Genomic DNA, 15,234 nt, shown 5'->3' with positions numbered 1-15,234 from the left:
AATGTTGGTGGTCAGACCCGGGGGGCCCAGGCCTAAAGCTTTGTAAGGGGCCCCAAAATTTCTGATGGCTGCCCTGCGGCCCGTGTGTACCCAGCTTAACCAAACTGTGTGATTAGGTAGGCTCTAGCACTACAGAACTGTTGGCCTAAAAGAAGAATGTACAATCAGAATGTTGTAAAGCTGGTTACACAATGAGCAAACCTGGGGGATGGGGTCAGGAGGTAGATTTTTACACACAGCTAACCAAGTATACTTTGTAAGTTGTGGTCGTCATGTTTATCCTCTAAGCATCTGCCATTCCATACACATTTTAAAGACTATGGCTGTGACCATATATAAATATATTGCACTCAACTTCTGCTTGAAAGGTAAAGATCCTGTCTTTAATATAAGTGCCTGTCCACATCTGAGCATTCCAGCCATTCACTCCTTTTCAACCTTCAGAATGCGTTGAGAGGACTCCCAAACAGGCATAGGAATTTATTGTGCAGGCTAGTTTTTTTTTTTGACTGGGTGGTTACGTCATGGATCTCCCCATAAACAGGCTATTCTTGCCAAAATTAATGATAAAACTACTACTATCATGTCAATCGGACAAGAATATAACCACAGATTAATACCAATCAAATTTTATACCTAAAAACATTTTATACCTAAAGTTCAACTTGAGTTGAACGTCATGTTATCGGCCATTTCAGGCTGATGAAAGAATGTCTATTACATGAGAGTTTCCGGGGAGGAAATCAGTCGGCAGGAATACATCATCTCAGACAATCAAATCTTTAGCCTAATCACTGCCCTTTCTGTTTATCTTCTGAGGCATGTTAATGGTATTCTTCAAGTTAGAGGCGTAAATAGAACCTTCACGGCCCCGGTGCAAGAAACCATAAAGGTCCCCCCCGATCCCTGGCTGGCGTTCCACCACCTACAGTGGTGGAACGCCAGGGCCTGGTCGCAAGTGCGACCTTTGCGACCCTGGTAGTTCCACCACTGGTGTCAGTAGTGTTTTTTTTACAATTTAATTTATTATTTTTTACAAACTTTGTTAGGAGCCTGTTGTTAGGGGGCTTTGGTGAGATATCAGGGGTTTAAAAAGACCTCTGATGTTTCACCTTTGAGACAGAGAAAGGAGACTGAGGACACAGCCCTCAACCTCCATCTCTGCAGTCCCAGCTGCACAGAATGAATGGACAGGAATACATCTGTACAGAGTTTCCCCAGATCCCAGAATGACATGGAGAACTGACTCTATTCACATTTACTAGCCCATTCCCTGCTCTCCATCTTGAAACATCCACCTGCAGCATCCGGCAGGAGAGGGGAGGGAGAAGTTGGGGCAGCACTGGGGGGGGGGGGGGATAACGGCCTGGGGGCAGCAGGAGGTGGATAGGAGGGACAGAATGTAGAGGAACCAATCCCCTCCATTTTCCTCCTGCAGCCTTTCAGCGACTGAAAATGGAGAGGATTGCTCTCTTTATATGCCACCCCCCACTGCCCCTTCTCTATATGCCACAGTTGTGACCCCTGTACATACACCTCTGATGCCTCCATCCTGAAACAAACCCTCTCCACTCTCCTAATCTTCTCCAGGACATATTTTCTTAACCCTCCATATTTGCTCCACCCCCCTCAGAACAGCACCCCACAACCCCCCCTCCCCCCCCCCAATCTTGGGGGCACCCGAGGCACTTGACTCGCATCTCTACAGGGCGCCAGGGGCCCAAGATGTATACAGCAATAAACACAGACCTCAGATCATCAGCATGCCTCTTTCAGTTCAAAGTTCCTCCTCCCATCTGTGTACAGGAGAACATCGGCACCAAGGAGGAGGAGCTGGCTTCAGTGAGGTCAGTGAGGTATGTACTGTGCAGGCAATCGGCGGGGAGACATGCTGGCTGCCACAGAGGGGGCGATTGCCACCTGTGGGACCCTGGGCACCCTGCAAGAGATGCTGGGCAGGTGTCCCGGATGCCCATGCTGGCGTGCCTAATTAGGCAGGTAACCTGAGCTCAGTGCTTGAACTTGTCCCAGCACTGGGCTCCAGGAATTGGTACAGAGTGCCTAAACTGGCTTATGCTGGGAGAGGGACCCAGGGCCACCCCACAATGGCGGAACACTGGATCTGGGTCGCCAGTGCAATCTTTGCGACCCTGGTAGTTCTGCCACTGCTTCAAAGTCATCTACATTTTGTGGTATAGGTTAAGGGTATTTTCTGCTGCTAAGCTGGGAATGCTAGATACAAGACAGAAGAAAAGACAGACATATGAAGTTTGAGGTGATGAAAGACACAGGTGATTCACAGAGGACAGAGTGGTGTACCTGGCTTTGCGTTTCTTGCTGAAGAATTCATGTTAGAAGAATAGAAGGAAAAAAAGAGAACTCTGAAAATCGGACATCACATATCAGATATCAAGAGAGAATACAACAGACGGCCAGCCTCTCACAGCCAATGACACTTCTTATTTTGAACCCTCTGCAAACGAGTCCCATTTTCTATGTACAGTAAGTGCACTGTATCTGTTTACACAATATTAATTGTAGGACAGGAAATAAAATGTGACCTACAACACTTTGCTTGCAGCAGAAATACTGAAATTCAGCTTCTGTTATCACTAATAGAAGTCACCCCATCGCTGGTTAAAACGTTCTTGGTAATTATTAGTGAGGGACCAACTTCATTGGATAATTTAGGTTGAATTTTAGTGATTAGGTTACCTACCTGACAGGATATACAGACAGGAAACATAAGAGAAATAGAGAATCAGGAGAGCATGGTAATAACAAACAGAAGAAGATGCAGAATTAAGAGAGGAAGCAAGATAGAAAAGTTAAGAAGGTGAAAATAACAGATGAGATAACAAAAGACAAAAAGGAAAGGGAAAAAATAATCAGAGAAGATGGAAATGTAATAATGGAGGTAAGAAAGGGGAGGAATGAATAAGGAAGGGTCAGAAATAATAGAATGGGAGAGAATAGGGAGAATGTAATAAAGAAGGGTCAGAGATAATGGAATAGGAGAGAGTATGGAGAAAGAAATAAGGAAGGGTCAAAGATAATAGAATGGGAGAGAATAGGGAGGAAGGAATAAGGAAAGTTCAGAGGTAATGGAATGGACGAGAATGGGGAGGAAGGAATAAGGAAGAGTCAGAGATAATGGAATAGGAGAAAATGGAGAAGAAGAGATAAAGAAGGATCAGAAAGGATGAATGGGCATGATGTTACACATTTTCTGAGAATGCCCAAAGATCCAGCCCATCTGGAAAGAAGTCACAGATCCGATTAAACAACTCACTGTGCCTCCATGGACTTGAGTGACAAATCAACAGCGTGTCTCCTACACATGACGGACAGACCTATCTTGAATTATAAATCCTTCCTGACCATTCATCTACTGAATGCAGTTAAGGCCTGTGTTCAAATTCTACAAAATGGGGCAGTCTAGCAACCCCACCTCAAAAACTTTATGGTTTTCCAAAGTCAATGAAATTCTAAACATAGAGGATCTCAAATTCACCTTAAAACAACTCAGAAGAGAAATTTAGGCAGACTTAGAGACCATGGCAGTATTTCACATTCACGGACACTTAAATCTCATCTAAATGCCTACTCACAGGGGTAGATAACCTCCCCCACCCCCGTACAATAGACATGTTTCGTGTGACACTACCTAGCGGATTTATCCCAACTCTCTATTTTTTCCTTTTTATTCCCCTGATTACCTCCCAGGGAGGAATAGCCGTTTCCCTGTCCCTTAAGGGGATTCACCTGGCAAATTATTAATTGTCTCTTGCAATCTAACATTTCTTCTCCTTTCAACCTACACTATAATCCAATTAGTTGGTCATCCTAATTTTGTTCCCATTTCAAAAAATCCCACATCGTTCCAATTTTGTTATTCCTATCCCTGATTACCCTTACCTGCTCAAGATAGCATATAGGCAGGATATGTTTGCTTCTCAGTATTCTACTGTAAATTTGACATGTTCGACATGGTATGCACTTTTACCCGACCTTTATCTTACTGATATTTGTGAAACTTATGTCAAAATTGTATTCCATATGAATTAGATTGTATGATCTTTTTACACTTATGGTTGTTATTGAATGTGATATGCTTGTAATGTGACATTTCTAAATAAAGAATTACAAAAAAAGAAAAAGGATGAATGGGAATGGGGAGGAAGGTAGAAGGAAGGATAAGGACAGAGGGGTAGGAAGCAGAGACAGGATAGACACATAAGACAGTTCCAGCTGGAGACAGAAAATAGCAGAGAGATCCAGACACAGCACATAGGTACAGATTGTTACATTTTCCCATATATAAGCAAATACAATTTTAAAGAGAAAGGAAAAAAAAAAAAACAAACAATCTTACTTCCTCAGCAGTCGGTCTCCATATATAGGGATAAAGTAGGGGAACAGGTATGGAGACACACAAGTAGACATCAGCAGGCAGAAGATGCTCAGAATCAGACTGCGCAGCACACGGCGAAACCAGCTGAATGTCTGTACCAAACACAAAGAAAACAGGATCAGAGCAAGTCATTATGTGGAGACTGGAGAGTTGGGTCAGCCACAGTGCACTGCGGGCAATAGAGCCCTTGACATTGCCGTGAGTGAACAAACAACATGCAAAACTCCAATTCCTCATCAAACACTGGACCTAATTTTCCATACTAGAAAATATTAGAACTTATATTAGAAAACCATTGTATTGGAAGCCAAGCAGCTGCCTTTCACTGTCGCACCTGCGCTGACATTCTAAAAGCACAAAACTGACTGGTTACAGTAGTAAACATGAGAGTGTCTGTCAAAAAATAAAAAAAATTAAGTATGCAGTCAGGCTAAAAGGTTTAGGCTCCTTCTGTCCGTTTCTCAGGATTTCCATAGCTTCTTTAAAAAAAAAAAAAAAATCTGTTGCATATAGAGCTCAAAAGCTCAAGCATAAATGTACTGTAAATAGGTCAGAACAGCAGCTCTTTGGTCTCCCTCTTTTAATTATGTAGTAACAAATACTAATCTGCATTAATTTGTGTTTTGGTTTTTTATACCTTCTTGGAAGTCAACTTAAATGAAATGATATTACAATGAGATAATGTTCATCAGGTATATGACATAAATGTCATATATATGTAGCATAAAAATTGCATCAAGCTGTCAAAGTAATGAGCACCACTGACTGACTCTGTGCACAGCTGATGATAATAAATCTACCATTCTGAGTAAGAATTTGGGCATAATTTTGTTTAGATACCAGAAAAATACCCTAAGGCACCTTTCACACGGCCGCTCAGTTTATTTTGTCCGCTGCGGCACTTTTTTTTTTTACGGACACAGATGACACTTGTGTCATCCGGTCTGTATGTACGCATATCATCCCATCCGTTTGCGGATGATATACAGACATAATGTATGTCAATGGGATTGCGGATGTCAGCGGATGACACCACTGACATCCGATTTTGCGTCCTTTCCGTTTTTTTTAAACGGAAGAAAAATAGGGTTCTGTTCCGTTCCAAAAAACGGAACAGAACTGAAAGGACGCAAATCGGATGTCAGCGGATGGTCATCCGCTGACATCCGCAATCCAATTGACATGCATTATGTCCGTATATCACCCGCAAACGGATGGGGTGATTTACTGACATACGGAACGCCCATGTGAAAGGAGCCTAACACTGGCTTCGCTACCTAGTGAGTTGCTGACCTGGACCAAGTATGTGGATTAGTAATTAAGACCTTTTAGACTTTACTGGCTGTATACATGTTCTAGGTCACTGACTTTCCAGTTAGTGAAGTCAGGATAGGGATGACAGCCCTAAGACTGTACCAGTTAGCTAAAGCAGTTCCCATAACTTGTCCCCCATAAACGCACATGGTCCAATTAATTATACCCAGGCATCCCATGCCGATTTCCCTCTTAAAAGTTCCTCACCAATTTCTGTCCATTTAAGGCCTGCTGGTAGCTGGTAAAACTGATCCAAGGTCCAAAGATGACAGTGCCAACAAAGTAGACATATCCCATGAACTCCACAGGAGACGGGATGCAGCGGACGATGCCACGGTCTACATCAAAACCGAGAGATACAGCCTTCATCGCTACTATCATTTGTGCACCTATAGAAAGTTAAAAGACATGATAAGAAAAAGAGGAGAGGGGACAGGATGTATTTAGTCAATACAATGGAGTGTCTGATTGTAGATACAGAGCCTCCAGTGGGTGTTATCAAGGTTATCAAGGATACAATAATGTATATTTCCTTCCAGAAGCTGAATACAAAGAATTTATTTAAGTGGCTCAACACTATGCCCATACAGGGAAAAGTATTAAGAGCAGGGAGTGTAAGGAGTCTAAGACCACACACTTACATTCTATTTTCACCTTCTGCACACATCAGAGCCAAAGAAAAATCTAGTACATCTAGGTATAAAGGTGCATGTGACTGGCCAATCACCAGGCTCATTTACTGTCATACAGCCCTGTGTAAGCTCCAACCCAGTGTGTATTAGAACTTACGCAGTGATTTTGCAGGGGCCTCTAGTGAGCCAAAAAGGCAGCAGGTAATACACAGAGGTAGGTATATTCTCCTTACCTTACCGGTTTTGATATGGTCACTTGGCTCTGACTGGGTACATCTTAGGTTTGCTTTGATCAATTCTTTATATACTAATTTAGCAAATGCGATTAGCAAAAGCATATTATTTCCTTAAAGAGACCCAGCCACCATGGCACACAAACATCTCTAGTTAAAGTAATCACATACGCCTATACTAGGCTGTATTAGTTAGAAAACTCTTTGCCTCCTTGTGCCAAAAATCTTTTTAATGACCTCTGACTCATTCTAGATGAACCCAGCTGCTCTCTTACCCCAGCTCTGCTCCGGTGAAGGTCCTGGGAATATTTGCAGATAGTATAAGGCTTCCTCGGCGCCTTGGCTAACGCTATGACTCCTTAGTGTCAGAAGTAATTAAGAACAAGAGTTCTGTTTTAAACACAGTGAGGGCAACGATTTAAAAAAATTTAGCCAAACATATACCTATGTGAGTTTTTAAGATGCTTATCTTAATTGGCATGGAGTGGTGACCGGGTCTCTTTGTGCAGTAAAAAAATAAAATAAAAAAATGAATATTAGTTTATGGATCATATAAAACATATTAAGCAATTTCTCAAATAATGTACTTATGTAGATAAATAGATAGCGTTTTATTTTTACAAGTTGCTCTCTCCCTATAGGGTGCAGTCTGTGGATGTTAACCAATGAACGGGGATTTCTTTAATAAATACAAAGAAAATTTGAGTACTAACCTCTCATTTTATGCCAACTTGCTGTATCCACCATATGCATCTCACTGTCAACACAGGAAACATGCAAATCAAATAAATGCCAAACAACACAAGTATGGGTGTAAAGACATTTGCCTAAATGGCTCATACACAGGCTTTAACGTAATTAATGTGCTACTACCATGATATAATTTTTGAAAAAGGCACATTACTCTTATCTACCATTTTGGATTGATTTTTTATGCTTTTTCTGCGATGGTTGCATATGGAGACCTCTGCACTGACTATATCTGCACTGACTATATGTGTAATACACAGGGAACTCTGAGGTTTCTTCAAATATAACCAATCTATTTTGTACTTTTGGATGGGTCTTTAGATTAGATGGAGAAGGCAAGCCATGGGACTACCACTGAGGTCTACTGAAGTTAAATGCTTTATAGTTGCAGCCACGTCCTCCCAGGGCCAAATTTTAGGGTAATGCCAGAAGACATGTAAGATTGTGCCCACCACAAACAAGTAGCACCCAACATGTATCTGGGTCTTCTCCATTTTATGCAACAAATAAGAGACCCAGTACCATCTGGACTGGATCTTCTATCCCGTTATCTGGTATTGATTTGCTATGGAAGATTTGTGTGCAAAATGAAGGAACTTATCTACTTGTTTGGGAGTGAAAGGGATACCCAGGTCTGATTCCCAGTGGTGTTCAAATTGCAGGTAGGAAGTGTCAGATAGCATAGTAAAGAGTCCATACATAAGTGACAGCATGTGTCTCGAAGGTTCTTTAGATAGGCGGCACTTGGGTGCGAACTGCATCAGCCAACATGGAATAAAGTTAGCCCTCTTAAATATCTGGAGGAAGTGTCTCAGCTGAGTACTGCTCCATAACAGGTCTATTTTGATGTACTGGTCTGTATTACAACAGTGGGGTGCTGTTAAATACTGGTCACTTCTATACCTCAGATAACCTGACCACATGACACTGTGTATAAGCCCATTGGATGTGCATTTTGTGCCTGGTTGGTATTATTGAATGGCTTTTATGTACAAAATTATTTTGGTGCTTAGTAATATATCTGTGCTGTTTTGCCATAAATATGAGGTTACTGAAATGTTTTAGGAATATAGCATACACTTATTTACCTTTGCGTTACATTGGTATAGCGTGCGACCAAAAGACACTGGAGGATCCAATTTTATTCCCAATATTTAAGAAGGTGCTACTGGCAATAATAATCTACTTTTAAAAGCTGGTTGTTAACAGGTCCTTTTCCATAAGCAAGAATACATACAGTATCTCACAAAAGTGAGTACACCCCTCACATTTTTGTAAATATTATATATCTTTTTATGTGACAACACTGAAGAAATGACACTTTGCTACAAAGTAAAGTAGTGAGTGTACAGCTTGTATAACAGTGTACATTTGTTGTTCCCTCAAAACAACTCAACACGCAGCCATTAATGTCTAAACCGCTGGCAACAAAAGTGAGTACACCCCTATGTGAAGGTGTCTAAATTGGGCCCAATTAGCCATTTTCCCTCCCCGTTGTCATGTGACTCGCTAGTGTTACAAGGTCTCAGGTGTGAATGGGGAGCAGGTGTGTAAATTTGGTGTTATCGCTCTCAGTCTCTCATACTGGTCACTGGAAGTTCAACATGGCACCTCATGGCAAAGAACTCTCTGAAGAATTGTTGCTCTACATAAAGATGGCCTAGGCTATAAGAAGATTGCCAAGATGCTGAAACTGAGCTGCAGAACGGTGGCCAAGACCATACAGCGGTTTAACAGGACAGCTTCCACTAACCAAATTTCCACTAACCCCAAATTTAACACACCTACTCCCCATTCACACCAAAGAAGTTGAGTGCACGTGCTCAGCGTCATATCCAGAGGATGTCTTTGGGAAATAGACGTATGAGTGCTGCCAGCATTGCTGCAGAGGTTGAAGGGGGGGGAGGTCAGCCTGTCAGTGCTCAGACCATACGCTGCACACTGCATCAAATAGGTCTGCATGGCTGTCATCCCAGAAGCCTCTCCTAAAGATGATGCACAAGAAAGCCTGCAAACAGTTTGCTGAAGAAAAAACAGACTAAGCACGTGGATTACTGGAACCATGTCCTGTGGTCTGATGAGACCAAGATAAACTTATTTGGTTCAGATGGAGTACAAAGACAAGTGTGTCTTGCCTACAGTCAAGCATGGTGGTGGAAGTGCCATGGTCTGGGGCTGCATGAGTGCTGCCGGCACTGGGGAGCTACAGTTCATTGAGGGAACCATGAATGCCAACATGTACTGTGACATACTGAAGCAGAGCACGATCCCCTCTATTTGGGGACTGGGCCGCAGGGCAGTATTCCAACATGACAACGACCCCAAACACATCTCCAAGATGACCACTGCCTTGCTAAAGAAGCTGAGGGTAAAGGTGATGGACTGGCCAAGCATGTCTCCAGACCTAAACCCTCTTGAGCATCTGTGGGGCATTCTGAAACAGAAGGTGGAGAAGTGCAAGGTCTCTAACATCCACCAGCTCTGTGATGTTGTCATGGAGGAGTAGAAGAGGACTCCAGTGGCAATCTGTAAAGCTCTGGTGAACTCCATGCCCAAGAGGGTTAAGGCAGTGCTGAAAAATAATGGTGGCCACACAAAATATTGACACTTAGGGCCCAGTTTGGACATTTTCACTTAGAGGTGTACTCACTTTTGGTGCCAGCGGTTTAGACATTAATGGCTGTGTGCTGAGTTATTTTGAGGGGACAGCAAATTTACACTGTTATACAAGCTGTGCACTCACTACTTTACATTGTAGCAAAGTGTCATTTCTTCAGTGTTGTCAGATGAAAAGATAATAAAATATTTACAAAAATGTGAGGGTGTACTCACTTTTGTGAGATACTGTGTATATATTTACTGTACTACACAAGTTACTGCTTGTGTTTGAATGATAGCATGATCATCAATGAGGAAATCAGTGGTCTACACTCTCTGATAAAGGGAGAAAAGAAAATTTCTCCTCACAGTGCAAGAGTTAAATACTCAATAAGTAAGGAATAGACAGAGGGCACACCAGCCTAGCGCATTATCTTTAAAACAGTTTATTGTAAACATACGTACACATTATACTCAGAAGACAATTGTGAAAATTGTGGGCAAGTATAAGCAATATGGGACCACCGAAGATCTCCACTGGGCTTCATCTGCTACCGCAGGCCATGGAAGGATGTGGACCTCCAAAAAAAGGCTTACGCATTTTGGGGTGTTCCCCCTTCATCAGAGCTACCTAGCTCTGATGAAGGGGGAACACCCCGAAACGCGTAAATGGTTTTTTTGGAGGTGCATATCCTTCCACGGCCTGCGGTAGCAGATGATGCCCAGTGGAGATCTTCGGTGGTCCCATATTGCTTATACTTGCCCATGTTTCATAATTGTCTTCGGAGTATAATGTGTACGTATGTTTACAATAAACTGTTTTAAAGATAATGCGCTAGGCTGGTGTGCCCTCTGTTTATTCCTTTTGCAGAACCTGTTTGGGTTACCACGACCCGTTGAGAGTGGCAGCACAGCCGGAATAACTTCAATCAGACCTAAATTGCATTTTTTGGGATATTAGCCACCCCTCAAGCGCAGGGGTCAATTGCTTTTTGTGATGGCTCTTCAACCTGTACACTTCCGGAATGTCACAGATCAAGATATGAAATGTACATGCTAACATTGCACCTGTGACATCCCCAAAGTGAAGAAAAGACTATGTGCAAATTGTAGGAACACATTGCAGCCAATCAGATTTCAGTTTTGGAAATACTAGTGAAACAAATTCTGATTGGTTGCTTTGAGCTTGCTGATTTTCAGAGCACTGGCTTCTCACCCCATGAGGAGGTAGATCAGGACGGTGATGGAGAGGAGGACCCCGCGGTGCTGAGAGTGCCGGCACAGGAACAGGACCAGGTAACACAGCAGGCTCATGAGGACCACCCAGATCATCTGCAGGCGGAAGAAGTGATAGAGGCAGAAGAAACCACCGGCGATTGTAAACAGGTGTTTGATATGAGACGGGAGGCCTGCAGGGATGGAGAACAATAAAAGTCGGTTTCATACAAATGCAATCTGCAAAGAAATTCCACTGTACTCCTGATTACCGCCATTTACAAAGTGTAAGCAATCTCCTAAGGAAAATCTGTCATTATAGAAATACAAAGGCTGACTTTGCTAACGTCCTTCAAAACATGCCGGCTTCCTGGCTTTAATACTTTCAGAGTAACTGATCTGGATCAAGCAAGCAAACATTGAAGTCAGAAATGCTGAATACTAAAGAAGTATTAAAGCCAGATTATCAGCATGACAGACGGGCAACTAGCATTTTCACACAGGTCAGCAACAGCAGCCTAAATTTCGCCCCTGACAGTCTCCTTTGATGCAAACTTTTTTAAATCAGTGCTTACATGCGATGTTTACCAATCACAGGGCCTCGTTTACCAAATCATCTGAAATAAGAAATCTGTGTTGCTTGGGGCCACCAATCAGCTGGACCCTTTTTACTTTCTAGCCTAGCATTAAAAATGACAGTTGGTCATGTACAGGCCAGACAGTTCTAATATCAGCATTTTGGTGAATGTGGCCATCCCAAGCTATACATAGAGGATCTCACCCAGCCTCCAGAGCACCCGACAGCCCAGGCACATGAGTAGCAGCACCCAGATCTGCTCCAGCCCTTGCAGAGCGGTGGGAATAACGCAGCCATGGAGCAGTTGCTCGTAGAACTCCCTGCGGCTGAAGGCGGCCATGTCTGGTCCTGGAAAAATGGGGGTTCAGCGGTCACAACCTGCAGGCAGCAAACACACATTCCATCATCCACTGTACAGAAAGGCATGTATATCTATACAGATCCATAGAAATACAGAACATGATCAGAAATAAAGGCACAGATATATTACCCAGCAACAGCTCCAATTCTGCTCTATTCCATCCCTTCTCTCATTCTCTCCCCAGGAAAGGGGGATGCTTTCATCAACAGTGCTTAGTCTTAACAAATGAGAGGAGACCAGAGGAAAAATGCACCAATCAATAACCAGGACTACAGCTCATAGCCCAATCCAAACAGAGCCATGCCTGTCCAATAACAGAGCAGGACAGATGCAGACTCGCCAATCAAAGCCTAAAAAATTAGCAAAGCCTGCATGCCACCGAGCAAAAGCAATACTGTCTGACTAATCCGAGACCAGGAACTACACAGCTAGACCAATCAGAGTGCAGGAACATGCCAATGACCCAGACTGTCAAGGTTTTTGGTGATTGCCAGGAACACGAGCCAATGGGATTGAGGGAGGGGTGGGATTAGTAGGGAGACACAGCATTGAAAATGTAAAGAAAAGAATAGACGTGTGCAGAGAATGCCTAGTGCCTCGTGTATAAGGGACAGCATCGTGTCACTGTAAATACAAGAATCCATGGATTACTGATCATACCATAACATTATCTCCATGAGGTTACAATGAAACACGTCTGCATTCTTCTTTTGGCATTCGATTCTGCTGCCATCTAGTGTCGAAATTTGCTATTGCATGTAGATATTGGTTATACTTCTACTTATACAGTGCATCCGGAAAGTATTCACAGCGCTTCACTTTTTACACATTTTGTTATGTTACAGTCTTATTCCAAAATGTATTAAATTCATTATTTTCTTCAAAATTCTACAGACTCGCTCAGGAGACTCTAGGGGGCGAGCGCGCGCGCAGCGCCGGTGGCGCGCTCCCGCACGTTCCTTGGAGAGCCAGCGCATGTGACCAGCGGCTCCGATGTCCGCCGGCTACTCACGATCTCCTGCAGCAGAGGGAGAAAGACAGACGGATGATGTAAACACAGCCATCTGTCATTCTCCCTGATGTAAGCACAGAGGCTATGCGATCCTGCTATATAGGATCACATGTCTCTGTGATTACTTCACAAGCCACGCCCCATGACCATTAGAATCACGCCCCTAAGGACACACTTAACCCCTTGATCACCAGTAATGTTAGCCCTGCCAGTGTCATTTTTACAGTAACAGTGCATATTTTTTAGCACTGATTAGTGTAGTAATGTCACTGTTACCCCCAAAAGTGTAAAAAATGTCAGTCAGGGGTCCGATTTGTCCGCCACAATGTCGCAGTCCCGCAAAAAATATTGCAGATCGCCGCCATTTCTAGTTTAAAAAAAACCATAAAAATGACATAAATCTTTCCTGTAGTTAGTAAACGCAATAACTTTTGTGCAAACCAATCAAAATACGCTTATTGCAATTTTTTTTACCAAAAATATGTAGCAGAAAACAAAATGGCCTAAAATGTTAAAAATGTTTGATTTTTAACTTTTTTTTTTTTTGAAAATTTCATATAAAAAAATGTGAAAAATGTTGTTATTTTTTTCAAATGTGTCGCACTTTTTTTGTTTAAAGCGCAAAAAAAAAATCGCACAGGTGATCAAACACCACCAAAAGAAAGCTCTGTTTGTGGGAAAAAAAGGACGTCAATTTCGTTTGGGTACAGCATCGCACAACCGCGCAATTGTCCGTTAAATTTACGCAGTGCCAAATCGCAAAATAGGGCCTGGTCATTGAGCAGCCAAATCCTCCGGGGCTAAAGTGGTTAATCTATTTTGGAATAAGGCTGTAACATAACAAAATGTGGAAAAAGTGAAGAGCTGTGAATACTTTCCGGATGCACTGTATACCCTCACCGGCCACGTTATTAGGTACACCTTGCTAGTCCCGGGTTGGACCTCCTTTTGCCTTCAGAACTGCCTTCATTCTTCATGGCATAGATTCAACAAGGTTGGAAACATTCCTCAGATTTTCCTCCATAGTGACATGATAGCATCACGCAGTTGCTGCAGATTTGTTGGCTGCACATCCATGATGTCAATCTCCCGTTCCACCACATCCCAAAGGTGCCCTATTGGATGAGATCTGGTGAGTGTGGAGGCCATTGGAGTACAGTGATCTCATTGTCATGTTGAAGAAACCAGTGGTGAGATGATTTGAGCTTTGTGACATGGAGCATTATCCTGCTGGAAGAAGCCAACAGAAGATGGGTACACTGTAGTCATAAAGGGATGGACATGGTCAGCAACAATACTCAGGTAGGCTGAGGCATTTAAAAGATGTTCAGTTGGTACTAAGGGGCCTAAAGTGTGCAAAGAAAATATCCCCCACACCATTACACCACCACCAGTCTGAAATGTTGATACAAGGCAGGATGGATCCATGCTTTCATGTTGTTTATGTCAAATTCTGACCCTACCATCTGAATGTCAAAACTGAGCTAGCTGAAATTGAGGCTCATCAGACCAGGCAACGTTTTTCCAATCTTCTATTGTCCAATTTTGTGCAAATGGTAGCCTCAGTTTCCTGTTCTTAACTGACAGGAGTGGCACCTGGTGTGGTCTTCTGCCACTGTAGCCCATCTGCTTCAAGGTTCAATGTGTTGTGCATCCAGAGATAGTATTCTGCATACCTTCGTTGTAACGAGTGGTTATTTGAGCCTGCCCATTCTTCTCTGACCTCTGACAATAACAAGACATTTTCGTCCACACAACACATCGCTCACTGGATATTTTCTCTTTTTCTGACCATTCTCTGTAAACCCTAGAGATGGTTGTGTGTGAAAATCCCAGTAGGTCAGCAGTTTTTTAAATATTCAGACCGGCCCATTTGGTAACAACAACAATGCCACGTTCAAAGTCACCTAAATCCCCTTTCTTCCCTATTCTGATGCGCAGTTTTAACTTCAGCAAGTCATCTCCATCACGTCTAAATGCCTAAATGCATTATGTTGCCACCATGTGATTGGCTGATTGGCAATTTGTGTTATCAATTAATTGAACAAATGTGCCTAAAAAGGGGCTGGTGATTGTATTCCCTCCATCTCCATGGAATCGTCTGTCATCTGGGGTCACATTTTGTTAT

The 15,234-nt window shown here is 42.8% G+C and overlaps 1 protein-coding gene across 1 annotated transcript in view; it reads right to left on the bottom strand.

The window, feature by feature from the left end:
- The window catches only part of PORCN (porcupine O-acyltransferase), a 33,342-nt gene extending 20,990 nt beyond the window's left edge, over window positions 1-12,352 (bottom strand). The window contains exons 1-6 of the mRNA XM_082263829.1: window positions 12,224-12,352; window positions 11,938-12,111; window positions 11,158-11,350; window positions 7,307-7,350; window positions 5,936-6,117; window positions 4,376-4,506 (exon numbers count right to left, since the gene is read on the bottom strand). Of these exons, the coding sequence (XP_082119955.1) occupies window positions 4,376-4,506; window positions 5,936-6,117; window positions 7,307-7,350; window positions 11,158-11,350; window positions 11,938-12,073 (686 nt within the window). The 5' untranslated portion in view covers window positions 12,074-12,111; window positions 12,224-12,352. The remainder of the gene's footprint in view (window positions 1-4,375; window positions 4,507-5,935; window positions 6,118-7,306; window positions 7,351-11,157; window positions 11,351-11,937; window positions 12,112-12,223) is intronic.
- Between the last annotated feature and the right edge of the window lie 2,882 nt (window positions 12,353-15,234).

Source organism: Pelophylax lessonae (genome assembly GCF_965119305.1).
Source record: "Pelophylax lessonae genome assembly, chromosome: 7".
Taxonomy (NCBI): Eukaryota; Metazoa; Chordata; class Amphibia; order Anura; family Ranidae; genus Pelophylax; species Pelophylax lessonae.
The sequence above is the reverse complement of the archived record's forward strand: the minus strand, read 5'-3'. Positions and strand labels throughout refer to the sequence as shown.